The sequence below is a fragment of the Phragmites australis genome, chromosome 5 (genome assembly GCF_958298935.1).
Source record: "Phragmites australis chromosome 5, lpPhrAust1.1, whole genome shotgun sequence".
NCBI lineage: Eukaryota > Viridiplantae > Streptophyta > Magnoliopsida > Poales > Poaceae > Phragmites > Phragmites australis.
This window is the reverse complement of record NC_084925.1, coordinates 31,543,327-31,564,388: the sequence shown is the minus strand read 5'-3', so window position 1 is coordinate 31,564,388 and position 21,062 is coordinate 31,543,327. Positions and strand designations below refer to the sequence as shown.

General features: G+C 44.5%; 2 protein-coding genes and 1 pseudogene across 2 annotated transcripts; 1 reads left to right on the top strand and 2 right to left on the bottom strand.

The window, feature by feature from the left end:
- Positions 1–406: 406 nt before the first annotated feature.
- On the bottom strand, positions 407–1,581 carry LOC133919248 (chitinase 6-like). The gene is made up of 2 exons (XM_062363588.1): positions 1,110–1,581; positions 407–974 (listed from the first exon to the last, which is right to left on the bottom strand). The coding sequence occupies exons 1-2, from the start codon at positions 1,507–1,509 to the stop codon at positions 562–564; spliced, it is 813 nt and encodes a 270-aa protein (XP_062219572.1). The 5' UTR covers positions 1,510–1,581; the 3' UTR covers positions 407–561.
- A 9,810-nt stretch (positions 1,582–11,391) lies between these two features.
- Positions 11,392–12,715, top strand: LOC133919247 (B-box zinc finger protein 24-like). Its single transcript, XM_062363587.1, has 3 exons — positions 11,392–11,750; positions 11,848–12,192; positions 12,286–12,715. The coding sequence occupies exons 1-3, from the start codon at positions 11,568–11,570 to the stop codon at positions 12,544–12,546; spliced, it is 789 nt and encodes a 262-aa protein (XP_062219571.1). The 5' UTR covers positions 11,392–11,567; the 3' UTR covers positions 12,547–12,715.
- Positions 12,716–13,671: 956 nt separating this feature from the next.
- Positions 13,672–20,915, bottom strand: LOC133917983 (tRNA (guanine(37)-N1)-methyltransferase-like; annotated as a pseudogene).
- Between the last annotated feature and the right edge of the window lie 147 nt (positions 20,916–21,062).

Here is a 21,062-nt window from a genome sequence, read left to right as displayed (position 1 = left end):
CCACGGCCATCCCCCGCAATTGCCGGACGACCGGCTCGACACTCGAGAAGCAGTAGGCGGCAGCGTACGCTGTGCGCCTGTGCTGCGTGGACATACATGATATATTTTGTTTACCGAGTCTATCCGTGAATAAATTTACTATATTTACTTGTATTTTATTTAAATTTTGCTTACATACGTTTGAATTATGATTGATATATCTAATAAATCATGTTTAACAAAAAAAAAACTCGGCTCCAATGCTGTGGTAGAAAGAGAGCATTGCTTACTAGCACCAGATCGAACATGCGAGTACGTTCTACTCCTATTAAATCGATTGACACGCTGATGCAAGTATTCCACGTATCAGCGTGTCAATTTTCTTTTGCGAAAATCATTTTTTTCTTTTACGAAAAGTGTATAGTAATTCACGAAAAACAATTTTTATTTCCGATTAATCTGCATCAGAATAACAGACATTGTAGTTGCCCAAGCCGTGTCTATGTCCATATAGCATACACGTATCACAGCACCAAACCGAAACATCCACGCGAGAATCTCCCGAACAATCAGTCAGCTTAATCAGCAGGTGAGGTTGCTGCCCGGGTCGACGCCGAACTGCTTGCAGAACTGCACGTAGTACCCGACGCGGTTGTTGACGGAGCTGGGGTTCTTGCCGCCGCACTCGAGCGCGCCGTTGATGGCTCGGATGGTGGCGCCGAACCCCTGGCCGGAGACGATGGCCTCGTGCACGAAGTCCATCCAGTACCAGAGCGCCGCCCGGAACGCTGTCACGGCGCTGCGCGCCACCGCGTCGGGGTCGCCCAGCCCGTCGAAGCCGATGCTCTGCCCCGCAGGCCCGTAGTTGTAGTTCCACGAGATCTGGAGCGGGCCGCGGCCGTAGTACCCCTTCCCCGCCTGGCACGGCCACTGCGTGTTCGTCGGGTCGCAGTAGTTCTTGCTCGGACCGTTGATCTCGTTGATGTAGCAGAACTCTGCGGTTTCAGATTCACACGTGTTCTGTTAGTTCCCGTCGAGTCGAGTTTCATGTGCCAACCAGTTGGCTCAAAAAGTCGTGAAGCTTGAATTGAAATGATGTTCTAGTACGTAGTGATGTTAAGCGCCCTTACTTATGGTCTCGTGGTTGGCGTGTGCGAAGAAGGCGGCGATCTCGCGCTTGGAGTCGTCGACGGTGCCGGTGCGTCCGAACGCCGGGTAGTAGCCGGCTGCCGCGAGGAAAGCGTCGCGGGTGTAGAACCCCTTGGCCTCGCACCCGTCGGCGGCCTGTGCGGTGAGCGCGTCAAAGAAGGCCGGCGTGACGATGCTGGCCACGGACACGTTGTTGGTGTCCGGCACGTCGCAGGGGCCCGCCTGGCACCCCTTCCCGCAGTAGTCCTTCCCCGTGCCGCAGTACCCGAACCTGCTGCAGCACAGCCCCTCCGCGCACCCGCAGTTCTGCGCGGCCGCCGTCGTGGCCGAGAGGACCAGGGCGAGGAGGGCCACTACTGGTAACGCGAGCTTTGGCGCCATGGCTGCCGAGCGAGTTGCGTTAATCGGCTCGTGACTCGCTGCTTTGTGCTGTGGTGATTTCCACGGTGGTTTGGGGCCGGTTTATACAGAGTTGGGCTTGACGCGACACGGTGCATGGATTGGACTGGTTCAGACTGCAGAGTCCAGAGCAGCATGAGGTATCGGCGTTGGCGTCGGCGTGGGCGTCGGCGTGGGCGTCGGCGTGGACTTGTCTGATTGTCTCTGTCACCGTCGGCGGTCGTCCAGCGAGAGCCGAGTCAAATCGATTGATTCTTTTTCAGATTTTTCAGATATGTTATGGGTAACGGAACGTCAAGGCCAACCGAACTAGGTCGGCATCGGCACGTTGTGAATTGGTGTGATTGTGTGAACCGCGTCGACCCGTGTGTGTAAACTGTAGAGACTCTTTTTATCTCCGTGATGTTTGTGATGCACATTTTAGTGGCGCCTGCAATCTACAACAAAGATCGTCTTAGCGCGTGTGATGGTGATACTGCTAAGGTAGTGCAAACTAGCTAACGTCCTCGCAAGAAAAAGGTTATGGAAAATGAACTTATATTGGCCTTATCCAAGACCTAGCACCGTATGGGTAACCTTGCCCAATACCTTTTTTTTAATGTTGTGCCGTGGAGGGGCATCACGATTGTACGTACTATCCTAGTTTCTTTCCCCGTTTCTTACAGGCACAAACGAAAGGGATTTCTCACCCTGAAGGAAACGTTCGATCCAACTTCAGTCGGTCTTCGATTGTTTCTTCAAGCGATGGCTTTGGAAAACGCTGCTGAAGAGCACTAGTACGACGTTAACGAATTACCAACATGATAGATGGAAGCAGTGTTGCCTTGCATCTTTTCGGGAACAAAAAACCAACCACTGCAGTAATTCTAGATCGGCAGCAGTTTCTGCGCGAAGAATCAAAGTTGTTCGAGTGCGACCACCTCACCATCTGCCGCTCACGGAGTCGAAGTCAAACCGATCATGGTTGACAAAAAGAGGCCCGATCAACTCCAGCCGTTCGATCCTTGCTCTGCGTTGCCTGGCCATCGATGTCTATGACTCGACCGGCAGAGCTGCGACTTCTGATGAGCACCCAGACAGTCAGCGTCATGGTCCGTTTTTGCTACGCCGTCAGCCGTCGTTTCCGTCGCACGCCACAGTGGAATTGAAACGGTCAGAGCGGCGGCAGGTTTCTTCTGTACCATGATTTCTCTGCGGAGAGATCCTAATCTAACGTCATCGGTGACGTCGCTGTTGACATATAAAACTCACTAAAAATTAACCCATGTGTTAATGACGACATCACCTGATATTATATTAGAGGAACCAGTTTCTTTCCTCTCGAAACCCAAAATTCCCGGTCGTTATACCAGTTTGCTGAGCTCTAAATTTGTATCAGCTAATGCACAAGATACTGATGTATGTATGGCAAAATGCACAGTGAAAGCACTCACATAAATAACTTAGAATAAAAAGGGAGCAAAACAGGCAATTGCAACATTGTAAAAAATGCATGGATACGAAAACCAGCAACAATTTTAAATTAAGGGTAGCTCTTGCTGTCAACTAATATGAATATGTCAGAATAACAATTAGGAAGTTTAGCGCTGTTTGATCCGTTTTAAAACAAATAAGGACAGGGAAAGTAAACACCCACATAGCTATCACAATTTGAGGTGAAGTCCTTTTTACAGAAAATTAAATGAGAAAAGGCACTCTAATAGATACAAGAAATAACCCAATACATGAAAGTGAACAAGAAAAGTGTGAGGAGACACAACTACAAATTAAAATTAGTATTAAGTACATTGTAGTGCTTTCTATCTACACCTACATTGTAGTTGAAAAAAAAAGTTGCCAAGAGTATCTTGAGCAATGATTTGCGATGTTCAGCCAGTTCAGCTCAAGGAAAAGCTTTACGTTGCTATATAGAGGGAAAATTTTCCATAAACTATCTTACATCAAGCCATTATTTGGGTTGTGTGCATCTTAGTTATACAGAGGTCAGGAGCATTTTCAGCATGGTTGTATCACTTTGATGTAATTATTTGAGTTCAATAAAAACTTTCTTTATCTAAAAAAAAATACTTGGAACTTCAACTCCCTGTAATTCTGTTAGTAATAACAAAATGTCTTAAAATAGATTCTGAAATAAAAAGGAGCAATGCCCATGAGGATTACCATCCGCAATTTCACAATGTATAAACAACAAAAACACCAAAACTTGCAACTTTTTTTTGTGAAAAGTATAGGTAGAGTATCTAGATGAAGAAGGGAAGATCTAATATGTTGGTAGTTGGTGGTTGCAAAAATAATTATGTGAAGAACTTCAATCTGTAAATAGCTACATTTCTTAATCTTCGAGACATTTGTACTGATCAATATGATCGTACTAAAGGCTAACATTGATATTTCCCTCTTGGGCTAGAAGCTATGGCTGATATATGAAAAGATGCATAACGGATGTTATCAATAAGCATTATAAAGGCCATATATTTTTCTTTATAGTGATCAAAGACATAGTAGCACAGTTTGCCATATAGCAAGAGAAGATTTGAAATAAGAAAAATCCAAAACTTCTTCTTTGTGATGATAATGCCAAAAAATCTCAAGTTGGCTCATCTGTCTTTCTTTCCCTTATGTTGTAGAGGCTTCTTGACTTTTCTCGTTCCTATTTTTTATTTATAGTGGTTTTCTGATAGAAATTATCTTGTTGCGCATGGGCTAACAAAATGAAATTATCGTTATAGTTTTGGGCATCTTGCATTATAGTCTCAAACCTGACAAAATATGAGGATCTCATAACTCAAGTCATGGTACATACTAATCATGGTTGCCTTTGTATAGGTTTGCCTTTTCTTTGTTCTTTCCCAAGTTCAGCATACAAATCTTGGTGTTCCCTTCCTTCATACAAAACTTGGTGTTCCCTTCCTTCAATAAGTGACGTTGTTGACATTTACATGCTCTCTAAAACATAACTTTGATGACCAATTTTACTTTTTACGTTTTAAGACACATCTACTTATTTCATTTTTGTTCATGTTCAATTAAAATACTCATGGACATTGATAATGTAAGTCCTAAAATGTTGTTGCAAAACTCTTAAAATGTCATTTGTCATATATCAAAATGAAATAGCAACTTTTATGACCGCATCTAATAAGTATGTAACGCGAGATATCATCCGTCTCTGCTTAGTTGGAACGTGCATCTTTGGCTTATACTAATACACAATTGCAACTTGCAACAGCCTGCGATAGGGCGTTCCATATTTCAGCAAGGAGGGCATGAACGCAAACGAGCAAACCAACCCAACAAACGTGGCCACCTTCGCAGCAGGGAATGGAGGGTATATCATAGACTGTTGGAGTGATCTTGCTTGTGAATAGGATCCGCGGATTCATGTTCTTAGGCTTTCTTGCTTGTCCATGTGGAGCAATTTTAGTACAAAATGATTATAGCCCCCTTTTTTGATATGAATGAGATTACAATTTTATGCATAAACAGGTCTTATAAAATTTAAATGTATTATGGATCTTTAAAAAAATAAATCTATTCATTTGTGCTTATCATTAACCATCGATGACTTCATCTAAATCATTGTGTATTTGTCTAATGGTGCAGTACATCCATATAATCAGAGGGGAGGAGCTGTACCGTCTTGCCATGGACTACACCAGATATCTTGTCACTTGTAAGAGGATTGCCCGACTGAAGCGTGCAATGCAAAAATGGCGTAACTTCTCTGAGAGCTTCATGCAAAAGGAAAGCTCAGAAGAATACCGGTACGAGATACCAGTTGCATCGAAACCTACACGGTGGCAGCAGCCGCGAAAGTTTGTTCATCTTATGGAGGAACTTTGTCGGAAAATTAGGAAAAGGAAATTATGTGAGAACTTTCACAGAAAGATCCGAAAAAGACATTCTCTCATATCGTTCCTTCCCAATCCAACGACCTGACGCAGCACAGATGAGATGAGAGGAGGAAACGTGCCATGTATAGAAGGTGATCTATTTGTGAGACTGGACAAATGAAGATGTAAGCTCATAATGCATGATTGTGAACAAGATTCAATATGACATATCATGAAAATATTTGCAAAAGAACACCTAAGCGATAGGGTTAGAAGAGGTTTAAACCTCACATGAGATAATCTAAGGTCATAGGGTTCTGAGTGACTGACGATCATACCAACATAGGTGGTTGTCAAACCATGGGGGTGGAATAGAGAATAAAACAATACCGAGTAAACCTGACGATCAGACCGAACCAATGGCGATCAGATCATCCCTAGTGGCGGTCTAACTCTTGACTACGGAGTTTGACTCAAGTCTAACTGGCTATTCTGGCGATCAGACTGCTGAGCTTGGCCGGCGGCACCTTGGTGAGATCGTCGGCGATGGCTTTGGTGATGCCTTCGACCAAGAGTAGTACCAAAACACTCTATAAAGTTAGGTGAGTTCATTTAGGGTGGTTTGGGTGACATGTACGGGGTCAAAATCGAGGACCCCATGGATAACGTCCATGGCTAAGGGTGGAGCTCGGATCTACACTAATAGGGGTCGATTCGAGCTCGGGGATAACGGAGAAATGGTTGGAGAAGTCTCACATTGGTGTGGGAAAGCTTTCTAGGGGGTTGGTCGACTCAGGAAAGTTTTGATTCGAAGATCAGGCTCTGAGGTAGGGGTTGGCCTTAAGGTAGAAGAAGACGTGGGGAAGCGTCTACGGCGAGGAAGATGGCGGGGAGAAGCTTGGGGAAGCCTTGTCCATCAATCTTTGACTGCCTTGGTGGTCGAGGTGGTCGCCCTCTCTCTTTTGGTTTTGGTGGAGGAGGAAGTGAATCAGGGAGAGAGAGAGAGTGAGAGAGTCGTGGGGGTCTTAAGTGGCGCCTCCAAGTTCTGGTGATCACACCGCAGGCTAGGCTCACGTGCTGAAAATTCTCTTTCTTTTTCCCGTTTCTACCAAATCTTTTCCATTTACTTCATAAATGATTTTGGAGCTTCCTAACTATTTTTAAACAATTTTCACACATATTATATGGTGGGGACGAGCGTTTACTAACGACTAATATTTCCAAAATATTTTTAAATACTTAAACAAAATCAAAAGCATGAAGCATGATATCATGATACACATGCGTGCTCGATGACTATGTTAGGGTTTTTGAGGTGTGACAGACGGGCTCCTGGCAAAAAGGGAATTTTGTTGTCTCATGACTGACGAGGTGGTAACCCTTGCTGTTCTTCAAAAAATTTAGTAAACTGATCCAAGAGAGATTGTATCTGGACTGGCAATGCTGCCTGAATGGCTTGCGGTGGTTCTGTCTCTATTGCCAGGACCTGAACTGTTGAACAGTGCATTTGTGCCAGCAACACTCCTTGCAGCTGCACCCAGCTACCTTTCTAAGGAATAGACATTATTTTACTACCCCAATGAATCTTCATAGGGCTGAAAATCTTAAGCCAATTCATGCCAATAATAACTCCATAATAGTGCATAGGCAGAATTTTGAATGGGATGCGAAATTCAGTGCCCTGAATGTACCAGGAAGGCTGCTGCAGTCCTTCAGTACCATGCATAATACCTCCATTAGCCACCTGAACTCGCAATGATCTATGTAATGCTGTGACTCCTTGAATCCGACTTGCAATAGAAGAACTTAGAAACGTATGTGAACTGTTCGAATCAATCAGCATCAACATTTCAATGCCTTGGATCATACCATACTGCTTCATTGTCCGAGGTGTTTCCTTGTCTGACAGCAGTACACAAAAGAGATAGACTGTCAGTGGGCTGCTCCTAATCTTCTTCCATTTTTTCGCAATTGAATAATTCCCGTAGTTATTGGACGGCGTGTAGTTGTACTGTCGCGCTGCAGCGATGGTCGCGGCCCCATTTCTCCGCGCATTGGTGATAGAGGCCCCAAGCACGCCGATATGCGCGAAGAGCTGCCAGTTTGTCCTCTCCCGACTGACTGCACGCTACTTCTAGTCCGCGCCTGTCTTCCGCTGATTCAGTTGATGCTTGCTTGGTTTGTGGAGGTGGAGGAAGTCGGGGCTGCTCGATTCGTTGGTGCCCAGTCAGATTTGCGAAATTCCCGACGTCGTCCCGGGTCGGTGACTTCCTCCTGCAACGAAGCCAAGACACGAGTAGTATCCAAATTGGGGTTGTTGAACCATAACAATCAACTTAATGTCATCACGCCAAGCCGTCAATAAATCGTGTGGTGTAATAGAGTGGATCTAGTTTGGAATCATAGGAAGCTAACTGATCAACTAGTTCTACAAATTTCTCTAAATATTCTTTCACTGTGCTTGTTTGTTGGATATGGAACAGTAGTCTAATCAGTTGTTCGTGCTGATCCAGGCCACAACGAGTGTGGATCATGGCGCAAAATTCCGGCCAATTGGCTTTGCGAACACGATGATCGACCGATTGTAATCATCATGCAGCCATGCACGTGAGATGCATCGACGCCACCCAAACCCACATCACTGGATGCACTGAGGTGGCGTTTGGATTGTTAGAAATGTGAGGTGAGTTTGGTAAATGGGAGGTGGGATGAAACATTTCCAATGTTTGGCTCATGGTTTGGAAGTAGAAAGCGGATTGAGAATGGGATATGAAGACTTCATTTCTCACTATTTAAAACCCAGGGTAGGTGTAGGAAATAGGTGGGATAGATGTAGGAAACATGTGGAATTATATATTTGCTCTTTTTTATATGGCTCTTCATTGGTTGTTTCATTATTCTGAAAGGGTATTTTGGTTATGTAAACTTATTTTTTTATATCCTTATCTCATAGCAAAACAAACAAAAGAATAGGAATAAAATTTATAACCCTATCTCATACCCACCTCATTTTATCCCATCTCATTTTCCTTTTCCTTTTTCCATTCCCATGCTCCATCCAAACGCCACCTGAATACAGATTGAAATATTTTTCACGCCTACTCTGCCAGAGTTTGGGATGATCACCATCAACTCCGGGAAATGCATTTTGGGTAGTATGTGACCGTGGTGCGTGTTTGTGGAATAGGATCTCGTGATGGACTCAGCTGGATCGCCGGCAGGTGGGCGTGCGGCCACCATCTCCGGACTCGAAAGGATGCCTGGGGTGGTGTTGGATTGATCAAGGATCACACGATCCATGTGCTTGCAGCACCCTGATCTCCAATCGCATATCGTCCATGGAGGCTTCGATCTGCCGTTTCCACTCCTCGATCCCACTGGTGAAGTCGTCGGGCACCTTCAGCTTGTCACCCAGGGTGGATTCGACCCCATCCATCCGTTTCTCCATGGCGCTGAATCGATCGCCGAGGTTCTTCAATTCGTCGATCAGGGTCCCCATCTGTTCGATGATCAGCTTTGTCTGTGGGTCCATGGCACCGAGATACTTCTGGAATTTGGTGTAGTGGGGGTGGCTCCAAATTGGCCAGGAAAGGGGGGCTCTGATACTAGGATTGTTAGCAGAGGAGGGGAACGAGCAGGAGAGGAAGAGAGGGTTCAGGGTTCACAGCATTGCCGTTTGGTTGTCCGTTACACGATGCCGTTCTCCGTCGACTCTCTCTGGTATTTAACAAACACGCACATGGGTTCTCGTCGGACACACACACGCGTGCTCATGGACTCTCTTTGGTTGTCCAGACATCACGCCTTCACCCAGTTCTCGTCGGAGACACGCGTGCTCATCTTTGTCTGTCGCCTCGAACGCCTTGGTTTGGTGCGCTCTCATTGTGCCCATCTGCTTCGGCCGGCCGCTCCGTCTTGTGCCGCGGCTTGATAGGCTTGACAAAAAAGAGCACCATTCATGCCACTACGTGATCCACTAGCTCCTGCGTCTCATCAAGGCGACTTTTTTCGGTGATAGATGATATTCGTCTACAAATTGCAATTATGTTTCTTAAAAGAGAGAGGGGGTAATGGCTGAATCCAGAGACAAAAGGCGCACACTTTCGCACGGCTCTTATCCATCCAAGACGACAAGCCACAGCCCAACATAGTGCCCGGATGAGCGCTTGCTATCGCTAGTACGAGCAGTAGCTCGGCGCAAACCTGCCCCTCTCGTACACCCACCCATCTCCACGTCAACCTCCGCCCATCAATGCGCTGTACCGGGGAGAGGCGGACTCGCTCTGCGGCCTACGCCACACGCGCCCCCAGCTGTCATTTCGGACGGAAGCCGCCACCACCACCACCAATGAGCTCACCGAACGGCGGGACTACGGCAGAGGCTTCGGATCCATCGTCCCACGCGTGCCGCCGCAGCCGGGCAGGCGCGGAGCACTCGCAACCGCAGCTGGTGATGAAGCGAAGAACATGGATGGCGCGCCGCGGCTCGGCGGTCGGCGCGTCGGGCGTTACGACTTGACCAGCTCGGCAGTGTCAGCGTCACGCCTGAGACGGCTGGCAGTTTGTGGCTGGCGTTCGTTGGCTCCTTGTTTTCATCTCTTCTTTTTTTCGAAGCTCATGATCGATTATTAGTGAGGCAATCCACTACCGCTGCTAAGGTACAATCTTCACAACATGCCACTGATAAACAGTCTGGCTTGGTGGTGCCCGTTCCGTAGAACGGAGAAATACGGACGGTTGCAAGTCTTTCAGCCCGAGGGCCGTTTGGAAATGTAATTTATTTTTCTAGCTTCCTGCAAAATCGATCTGTTTTCTGTAAAATTCCCAGTGTTCCAGACAGTCTCCGAGTCGGTGTCGGTATTAGGCCGGTGCAGCATAAAATCAGGAAAGCACGACAGCGAAGATTGGCGATCGATATTGGCAGGTTGGTCGCACTAGCAATCGTCCAAGAGCACCTGCTTCGCCCGTAACCACCGAATGCTATAAGCATGACTTCTTTTGAAATTGTCAGAGCAGATATTTCTAACTTTAAAAATTTATAGAGCTAAAGTTGTAGGTATTTAGATGAGTCATTTTAATTTAAAAATATAGACTTCTTGTAAACTTAAGATCTCGTGAAGTTGGAGCTGAAGCCCGGCGAACGGGGCTGTATTTCGCCATGCCCATACCACGTCGCTCTCTGCTCCGCGAACAAAAGAATTGCAGTGCCGCATTAAAATAAGCACAGTGATGGTGTGGCACGGTTGCAGCCCTTCCTATTACCGAATTAACATCTCAATGGGAATGCCCCATCCACAAGCTCAGATCGAGCAACTTGTCTTTGCAGAATGATGACGCGCTCAGGACCTTTTCCTTTTTCTGTTGACAAGGGTGCTTTATCTACCTAACTGCTTCTTAACGAATGCAAGCCTACGGCTGTGCGTTTCCTGACCCAGTCAACATCCGCATCAAGAGAAACGTTGGGTGCACACAAATACACTTATATAAAACAAGAGGAAGAAATAGCTTCAATACGTTAGTACACACTACAGTGGGTCGTCGTTGAGTTTCATGTACGTGCCAATTCATTTGAAAACCTACTATATAATATGCATCGAAGTAAAAGTCTGCTTAAATACCAGCAGAAATTCAGTCATCGTTGCTAGATATGCCAACGGGGCAGAGGTATTTCTGTACATACATTCACCGAATTCAGGGCAGCCAGATTTATGAGAACAAATTTGATGTGGCAGAGGTATTTTTGTCCACCCAGAAATAGTAGTCTCACTTTTATTAACGTATGTTCTCGTTCGTTCTCAAAAAAAGAAAAAAAAATGCTAGGAGATTTTGGTGTTGCCCGTGCCAGGAAGCTGCTACGACCATGAGTTCCTCCTGGATTTTTATAATACAACGCCAGTTCGCCGAGTCAGCAGATCCGATCAAATCAAATCAAAATCAGCGTGTCCATGCATGCTCCTGGCAGGACAGGACAGCACTGCGCGAGAGGAGAGGAGAGGAGAGAGCCCGTGGCCACAAGTCTCCCCGGCCTCGCCTCCACCACAAGCTCGCCCGGCGCCCACTGATTGCTCGAGTTGCGTGCTCGCGCCCGCGGCTTTTATGCGCCACTCGCCCTCTCTCTTCTTCCCTCTGGCTCCAGCACCCTTATCTTACTCTTCGTCTTGGACGAGTGTTGGAGAGAGGCTAGCTAGCTAAAAAAGTTGAGTGGCGATGAAGATCCAGTGCGACGCCTGCGAGGGCGCCGTGGCCACGGTGGTGTGCTGCGCCGATGAGGCGGCGCTGTGCGCGCGCTGCGACGTCGAGATCCACGCCGCCAACAAGCTCGCCAGCAAGCACCAGCGCCTCCCGCTCGAGGCGCTCTCCGCCAGGCTCCCCCGCTGCGACGTCTGCCAGGTACGTAACCAACTCGATCGGCAACTCGTACGCACGCAATGGTGGTTATTGCATGTGCTACTAACCTGCTAACACGTCGTCATCTACACGCGCGCAGGAGAAGGCGGCGTTCATCTTCTGCGTGGAGGACCGGGCGCTCTTCTGCCGGGACTGCGACGAGCCCATCCACGTCCCCGGCACTCTCTCCGGGAACCACCAGCGCTACCTCGCCACCGGCATCCGCGTCGGCCTCGGCTCCGTCTCCACCTGCAACGGCGCCGACAGCGGCGGCACCCACGACGCCGACCACCCCGCCCCGCCCAAGGCCACCGTGGAGCAGACGCCTTCCCAAACCACCGCCTCCGCCCCGGTGCAGCAGGTGCCCTCGCCGCCGGAGTTCCTGCCGCAGGGCTGGGCCGTCGACGAGCTCCTGCAGTTCTCCGACTACGAGTCCGGGGACAAGGCAAGACGCTAGTCCAAACTCCGGTCCATGTCCAAGAACCTGCACTCCGGGTCAAATCTCATGGTGTACATGCGTCTTCTTGTTTGTTTGCAGCTGCAGAAGGAGTCGCCGCTCGGGTTCAGGGAGCTGGAGTGGTTCGACGACATCGAGCTGTTCCAGGACCAGGTGCCCAAGGTCGGCAGGACGGCGGCGGAGGTCCCGGAGCTCTTCGCCTTCCAGGCGGCCAGTGACGCGGCGTACTACAGGCCGAGCAAAGGCGCTGTCGCCGCCACCGGGATGCGTCAGACCAAGAAGCCCCGGATCGAGGTCCCCGACGACGAGGACGACTACCTCATTGTCCCTGATCTTGGTTAAGAAAAAGAGAGTTTCGTTTCTTCTCTTGTGCCGTTGCTGTATACTTAGAGGAGGCAGCGTTTCTACTGTGTACAAGCTAATGTTGACGTGTCATCTGTTGTGCACCTTGGCGTAGTATTATTGCTCAATTACAAACATAATAATTCTAAGCCACCTTGTAGCTGTGTTACATCTGTCTGAGAGACTGACATTTTGATGAAATGCATGTTTTTTTTATGTAACATTTGCCTCTAAAATAGTTTGAGTTCACTAGTGAAAAGGATAACACATACTGCAAACAGTTGTGATAATAGGTTCTTCAAATCAAGAATAAAATCATGTTAGGCTGACTTCAGCAGAGTCGCTATCTAGCGCTATATGAGCAAATACAGTGTCCGGGTGGCCGCAAAGTGCTCCAACGGAGTCGCTATCTTGCGCTAGTGATGCGGCCAGCTCACTCCAAGAGTGAGCTGCAAATTTGCGAACAGTGAGAGAGAGTTGCAACACTGTTTATAAAGAATGAATGTGAATAAGAGAGAGTAATAAAAGATAGGAAATAAGATAACTGCTAGAGATTTAAAAAATAAAAAGTATTATAATAGTAGTAAGAGATACTGCAATGATATTTTAAAGAACAAATTTTTAAAATATCTATTAAAGATGATCTTACATTGCATACACTGAACAAATGAAACCATCGATCTTTGGATACCAATATCCTTCCAAGTTCAGCACAGATCTTTTACATGGCTAAAAACTCAAATTTTGAATCCGGGTAAACTTTGGACTCGAGAAGTAGTGAAGATACAAATACTTGCAAAACCATATAAGGGCGTCTCCAGAAGGATAGGCAAAAGGGTGGCTGCATCACTGTATCGTGCGTTTGCTTCCTTCTCCGTTCGCATCTAGCTCCAGCATGATCGGTTTCAGCCTCTACAGTGATATGAATGAAATCCGGTGAGGAGTGAGCGGTGGTATTTTTGTAGGCAAAAAAGTAGTTTCTATCACTATTCACAGAGTATGTTTGTAAATCCGAGGATATGATGAAAAGTAAAAAATAGAATAGCTGTTGAAGATGAAAAAAATAAAAGATATTATAATAATGTTAGAAGATGTTGTAATAATATTATAAAAGATAAAATTTTAAAATATCTGCTGAAGATGGTCTAATCAAGCACTCCATGTAAACCAATAGCAGCACACTTCTGAATCAGATGGAGCTACCAACGTCTCGATTTCAGCCACCAAAGGCATCTTCCATGGTTATATAACAACTGATCAGACAAATATAGTGTCAGAAATATCCTGTTAATCCCTCTTTACCATGAAATGGCGACATCAATCTCCACCAAAGAACCCCAGAATTTCGCACAGTTGCAGTAATTTCGCACAGTTGCAGTTTCTTTAGTGAAGCTCCAAAACTGCAGGAAGGACATGTATAACTTCGGCAGTACAATATGGCAGGGTCAACTAGGAGACTGATTGAATGTGATTCTCTGGGTCCTCCTTAAGACACTCCATAGTTAGCTTGAAACTTAGACAAAACATAGCCTGCACCAACGTCAAACAAAAATAAATAAATGTTGTCCATGCCATTCTCTTGAAACTTGAAAGCGCTCAACTTGCAATAGGCTCGCCAACAAAAATAAAGAATCCCCGGATCCCCACTAATTGTCTACTTACCAAGACTTCGCTGGAAACCAGCAAGGTTGGCTTGCATCAGCCTTTTAGGTACACAGTTTATTCTGTATTAGTAATTGCAGAAAAGTTACTGTTGTCAGTGGCACAATGGAGATCATCAGCACAGAGAAACTTTTTAAATACATTATCGATGATTCAAGTCCCAAAGAAATCTCATTTTTCAATTCTATTTTATTGTCTTCGCCATGGAAATAAGTATCAATGTTTGTGAATACCATTCACTAAGGCATTTTCTAGTATTGGTGTTGAGCATTATATTTAGTCAAAACCTCAAATTTCAGGGGAAAAGGGAGGTCATATCTTAAAGTAAAAAAAAAAGTGTTTTAAATATTGGAGACAAGTGCCTGAATATTCCAGTCCTAAGGACATTGTATAGTTTACCTTGTTTGGTGCAACATCACGAACCCTATGGAATATCGGTTCTGATATCTTAGCATCCAATTTATTCTGTGCTTCCTGCATATGGGAAAAGAGCTGAAGTAAAAAAATAGAAATGTCTCACAGCACATAGTACATAGTTACATACAGATGGCACATAATGACAATCATTACTGTCACAAATTAGATGCAATGAAGTAGACAATTTATCACTTTTGAGTAATAATCAAAGAGGAGTGAACTTACAGATAATATTGATTCTTCAGATTCACTTGAACGGATGAAACAATAACAGTGGATCCAAGGTAGTGACCCTGTCCAGTATTTCTTTTGGAAGAGACCGTCAAAACAATCTGCAAAAAGGTCCATACATAATAATTAATAAAAAAACTAAAAACTCAGAGCAACTGTAACTGCCCAATAATATGAAGATTGAATGCACAAAATTATTTTCTGAAGGGTAACTACATATTTGCTACCTGTAGGCATTCAAAGGTATTTTTATGTAGAACAGAAAATCGTCCTATCAGGGCTCTAACCGAGCTTCTAGTTGCCAATGGGCAAAATGCATGATAGATGTCCATGCAAATCAGGAATGCGGTATGCAAATCTAAAAAAAGGGAGTTGTTTTCAAGTTATCTAAGTCATTGTAGACCAGTCACCTAATGCAAATTTACACAGGATCAGCTGTTAGTTTTGGATTCACAATCAGGGGAGATGTATATATGACATATGGAGAAGAAAGGCCATTCAATTGAAGTTTGTGAGCATAAATTGAAAAAAGGGCCAAGCCTGCTGTCTAAAAATGCCATCAATGGATGTTGCCAACAAAGAGAGTTGATATAGCATGCTAAAATTGGCCAACGGCCATGATGTACTGTAATAAGAAATTCAGAATACGAAAGAACAGATTAATGGAGAAGATAAAACATCGCCGAGGAACTGCAGAGCAGAAGCAGGTAGATTCATCAGTACATGATCAGCGTGTTCCCATGGCTTGGCAGGTGGTGGTCCTGAACCTCTTACTCTCTTATTGTTCCTCTTTTTTGTTTGGCTAACATCTTCATCTTGGCAATCAGGTTCACCTATAGATGTCAAGGAGAAATATAATGGCCAAAATTATCATCCTTATCCAGCTTGTTATCAGTTGAACTAGAAAACAGGCACACTCATACAGCAGTTTCTGTGAAAATAAACTTCTTTAATATATGTAAACTTTGAAGTTGAAACATATAATAGACCTCATGCAAGGTTACTACTTACTAAAGACATTGCAGAATATACACAGTATACTTACCTTCTTTTGCAGTTTGTTGTTGTTTTTTGGCAGTAGTGCTTGCCAGAGAGGAGTCGTTTGTACTGTTTTGACAGTTCTCTTGAACATCTAGAGAGAGTTGAAACGGTAGAGTTAGTGTGTAGAGAGGACAAATAACAGTACACAACAGAGGATACAAATTTCAGGCAAAAAAAGGTACCATTGTGTTTTCCATTTGAAGATGATTTTTCATTAGCAGGATCCTTTCTCCAGGATAGGAATTATCAGCAGCAACTTGATAGTCTGAACTACTTCCTGAACCAGGCACACTCATCAATTTTTGCATGAACGCTCTAGCATCCATATTGTAGGTGAATATATAATCCTCCACCTTGTTTATCTTTGCATTGTTCTTAGATAATGAATGCTCTCTGGATTTAAGTCATTGGAATATAAAACACATCCTTTCTAAGCAGCCGGGATTGAAAATGGGCCAATACCAGCAAACATGTCACATATAACATCTCCTTTCTTAAAAAGGGAAACCAATCTAATGTGCTCATGCTCAAGTCTTGAATTCCAGTAGACGGAACCATAATCAAGTCTAAATGTAGCACCATATTGTTTAACTTCAGTGACCAACTGACCATATCATTTTTCCCTGCTAAAATCTCAAACTTCGGAACTCTAAATTCATTTGTAATTGTCCCAACTTTATTCACCACCGTCTGAATCCTTGGATAATTTTTCTGCATATAAACATGACAGTAAATATTTGGTAAATTATGGAGGCAAGCATAATGTTTTAGAATGTGCTGAAATATTCTGATCCTTTAACAAATAAAAAAGTGAAGATTGATGGCCAAAATTTCATATATGTTTATGAGATTGTCTAAAGTATTCAGTGCTAACAGCTTACAGTATCAATTTCATTTAATCCTATTTTAATGTGAATTGCAAGGTCCTGCCAAAGCAGCAGTGAAGAGGTTGAATTGACTACATTTTCAAATATGTGTGAGGTTGTAATACCCGGAAACTTGAAAAATTAAAAAGTTGACTGCGGGACCCACGAGGTGCAAATTCTTGACCTTTTGAACCGTTGCTCGGATGGACAATCGGAGACCACGGATGCGAAGATCTCGTCGAGATGATTCCGTTTTGCTATCCAACGTGTCGTTTGGGAACTCGGTGAGTCTGTGGCGAGCCCAATTGATCCAGACCGTTGGTTAAAAAAATGGATAAGGCTTGGTGGGATCGGCTCCCACCCGATCCCACCTCCACTTTGCCCGATCTCCCCATCCGCCAGCTCCTCTCTACCCTAGCCGCCACCTCTTGTCACCATTGTTGTCGCTAACGTGCTCAGCCACTGCCGTTGCCCCAACCTCATGCTACATCGCCGGCCTCCTTCCACTCGGGCCCGTCCACTGGTCGCTGGCCTGTGGGTGCTGAGGGGGGGGGGGGACAGAGGGGTGGGAGGGGGGCGTGGTAGAATGGAGGGCCGGCTGGCCAAGAAGGAAAGAGAAATAAGAAGGAAGGAAGAGGAAAGAAGAAATGAGGAGGAAGAGAAAAGAGGAGGAAGGAGAAGGTCTTCTGCGAGTTCGCCGTTTTTCTTCACCTATTTGTGATTCCGTTCCCAAAGGTGACCTCTTCGTAGTCCTTAGATGCTTGTGGTTAGTGGGGATTGATCGTTTTCCATCGTCGGGTTAGTGTTTGGTCGATATATTGTGAGCAGTGACTTAAATTGGAATTTGAGATTTATTCAGTGTCGAATGCAACCATAAGCTAAAAATGAAAGTTGTAGATCTAGTAGCTATCCTTCTGATGGCGCTAATCTTGTTCGTTTCGGATGAGTGGTTTAGGAGTAATTAATAAAACGATGTCGTTGTCCGTCGAAAGTTAGTTCGTGTGGTGTTTTTGTTCTTCGGTCTTCAACCTCGTTAGAGGAAGTCTCGCTTGGCGTCATGTAAGCTAAATCGTAGCAGTCTTTCCGTAGATCTTGATTGCTGTGTTTGCGGGATTTTCGGGGATAGGAGCATGTCTCCTTTTGCTTTTGGTTGTTGCAACGTTTTGGTGCTAATTCATGCACTTGTTTAGGTGGTGCCGATTCGAGACGCCGCTAGTTCCCGCCTTCGTCGTCGGTGAAGGCAAGTGAATGTAGCGGATGGCTACGCTTTAACTTCTTATTTAATTATCTCAATCTTTTAATTGCTGCACTTACTAACAGTTTATTAAATGAAATGTGAATGTGTTAGTTACTTTCCGCCTTTTGAAGATCAAAAGATTTTCCCTAGATTAAAAGGTGAAGAAAGTGGGTTAGATCTTCTCTCTTGCAATTGTTTATATTCCTCATATGCGAAGCATGATGTATATGCATAAGCTTGTTGTTTTAATATTTACTTTTTCCAAAGTTTACTTGATTCTTGTTATAAAGTGCAGGAAGCGAGTCACTTTGTAGTTGTTCATTCATTATAGTATGTGATGCTAGAAATATTATGCATATCTTGAAAGTTATGTTGTTGGTTATGTATGAAGCATATCATAAGCATAACATCTTGCATTTGAAGTTTTGTCGCTGTCTTATGGCCGCGACCGTATCGGTACAGCGTCGTATGTTGCTCGTGGAGGGGTAAAGGTGAGGAAGAACATAACTTATGCATACATATGAATGTATTTACTTTAATTGCTTTGATGTCGTTCTTATATTGCACGGAAATCTTTAATACTGCTTTGGATGATAATGATATTGTAAAAAATATCTAGTAGACAATATTTTGGTGGTGGTGTTGTTTTGTCAGGCTTAATCATGTTTCCAGATGTTGATAACCTGTTCAGTTTCTAATTTTGTCTATTAAAGTTGATTGCTTAATCAACTGTAGCTAAAGAACTTGTTAAAACAATCCACTTGCTGAGATTTCTGAATCTCACTCTTGCTATCTTTCCAGGTACGCCTTTGAGATGATGTCGGGCATGCAGGATGGATAGCAACATGCCGTTTGTACATTTACCTTCATCTTTTGTTTAAACTTATTGTTAATTGGCGACTCTTAGTCTTGTTATGTTTGTTTTGGCCCGTGGTGGCTGTATGATCGAGGCATGTTTCTGTTGATAGAATGCTCTTTACTGCTAGTATGATGATATATATATCTCTTTGTGTGGTGTTCGGTCAGATATACCTCTAGTTACAAGGGAGGTGCTGCCGAATTTTTTTTTAGGTTGGGCGGCCCTATAGGTTGGTTTTGGTAGCACTTTAGGCTTGTGGTGATCCCTAGGGTAATACAGAGGTAATCTATAGTGCTTGCAAGCTTGGGTATGAACTTCATTTTGGACCAATTTCATGCAAAAATTCTATGGTCCTGCACAAGATGACATGAAAGTGTGCTTACATCATAGATAACCTTTGGTATGACATCTTTGTACACTAGCAAGTCATCAGATATGTTCAGATGAGCAACATGACCTGCATATAACATAGAAACAAATATTGATAACTACATCATGCCAAAAATGGAGAAAAAGCATCATAAAGTTTAGTATACTTAACAACTGTTTCAAAGGAAGAGAGCACCTCCACTCCAGCAGACAGGATTTGCCTTAGAATATGATCTGTAGGAAACAAAGAACATTGATCAAACCCATGATTTTAAGAACATAAAAAAAGTTGAAAAATGGTTTTTTCAACGTAAATTCTTGCTAATGTCATCAGTGACAATGAGCAGGCAAGAATGTCCGAAATGCAGTGCTTCATTTCAGTCAGAAAGACCTTGTTTACTTTATGCACACTTTATCAAAGAACGGTATAAGGAAAGTGATATGCTACCATGAAGTAATACACTACTAAATCAGAACAGAAACCAGACCATAATGAAAAGATGATAAATTACCTGCACTCCAGTGTGAGTAACCAAGGGTCAGCGTATAAGGTACAACATCGACATTGCACAGTTGCTTCAAAGAACTGTTCACCTGCTCTGGCATGTCAAACAAATCTATATACCAAATACAGTAACCATAAGCATTCCTTCGATAGGAGCAAGAGTAAAGAGCAACATTGACATAAGGAAGATATTATTCTTTGAGCATGAATAAGCTAAATAGCTAATAAGCAGAGTAGATTATGTAACTCAAGATTTTCTGAGCAATGGAACCATTTCAAAAGGTCTTAAATATACTAATCAAGCAATGTCATGCCATGGTACTCCGACATAAAGGGTAACTCGACAAAGTGCAATGTTTGACGCCAATTTACAGTTCTTGCAGAGAACCGACAAGGTACACACACTAAATAGCTTAAACCTCCAAACATACAACTGACAGGCTCCACCTCAACAGTCGGTTGGAAGCCTCAATTCCCAAGATAGCGGAGGAACATACAGGGCTTCTGAATCCTCTCGGACAGCACGACGAGGCGGTTCTTGTCGCTCTCGGGGTCCTCAACTACAGGCTTAACCCGTGGCTTGTCCAATAGATAACTAAAATCACGGATGAGAAAAAAATCAGCTCTTTACTAGTTGTTAAACGCAATTGCTGTTCCACTCGGACTTAACTAATTGTTCTGTTGTTCTATCCATTTCTTGCATAGATTGGGATCCTAGACCGAGGGAGAAGCGTTACCCGTTGCGCAGAAGATGGGTGACGGCGGCGGCGTGCTCGCGGGGGATGCGGAGCGCCCACAGCTCCAGCCGCTGCTCGAACCTTGCTCTCGTCCAGCTTCTCCCCCCCCCCCCCCCCCCGGGAAGGAGGTTTCTAGGTTTCTGGCCGGCGGGGACTGAAGATGAAAGACGGCGAGCGAGCGAGCGTGGTGGAAGAACTTGTCGCGTTGTCGGCCGGGGTCTCACAGAGGCGAACCGTTGTTTGTGTGATTAATGGGCCGTCTAAGGCTCCCGTGGTGCCCTGCCAGGCCCAAAGCGAGTCAACGAGCATGAGCGTTGCTGTAGGCCCAAAGTAATATTGTTTACGTCTAAGGAATGGACATGAATCGATCTATAGTATCCTTTAATTTATTCTAGTTCATTTTAATTAGTTAATTAAATAATTTTTTCACATCTGACGCTCCCATGCGGCCCTGTCAGGCCCAAAGCGAGTCAACAAGCATGAGCATTGTCATAGGCCCAAAGTAGCATTGTCTACATCTAGGGATGGACATGAGTCGATTTATGGTATCCGTGATCTACTCTACTCTAATTTAATTAACTAATTAGGAAAA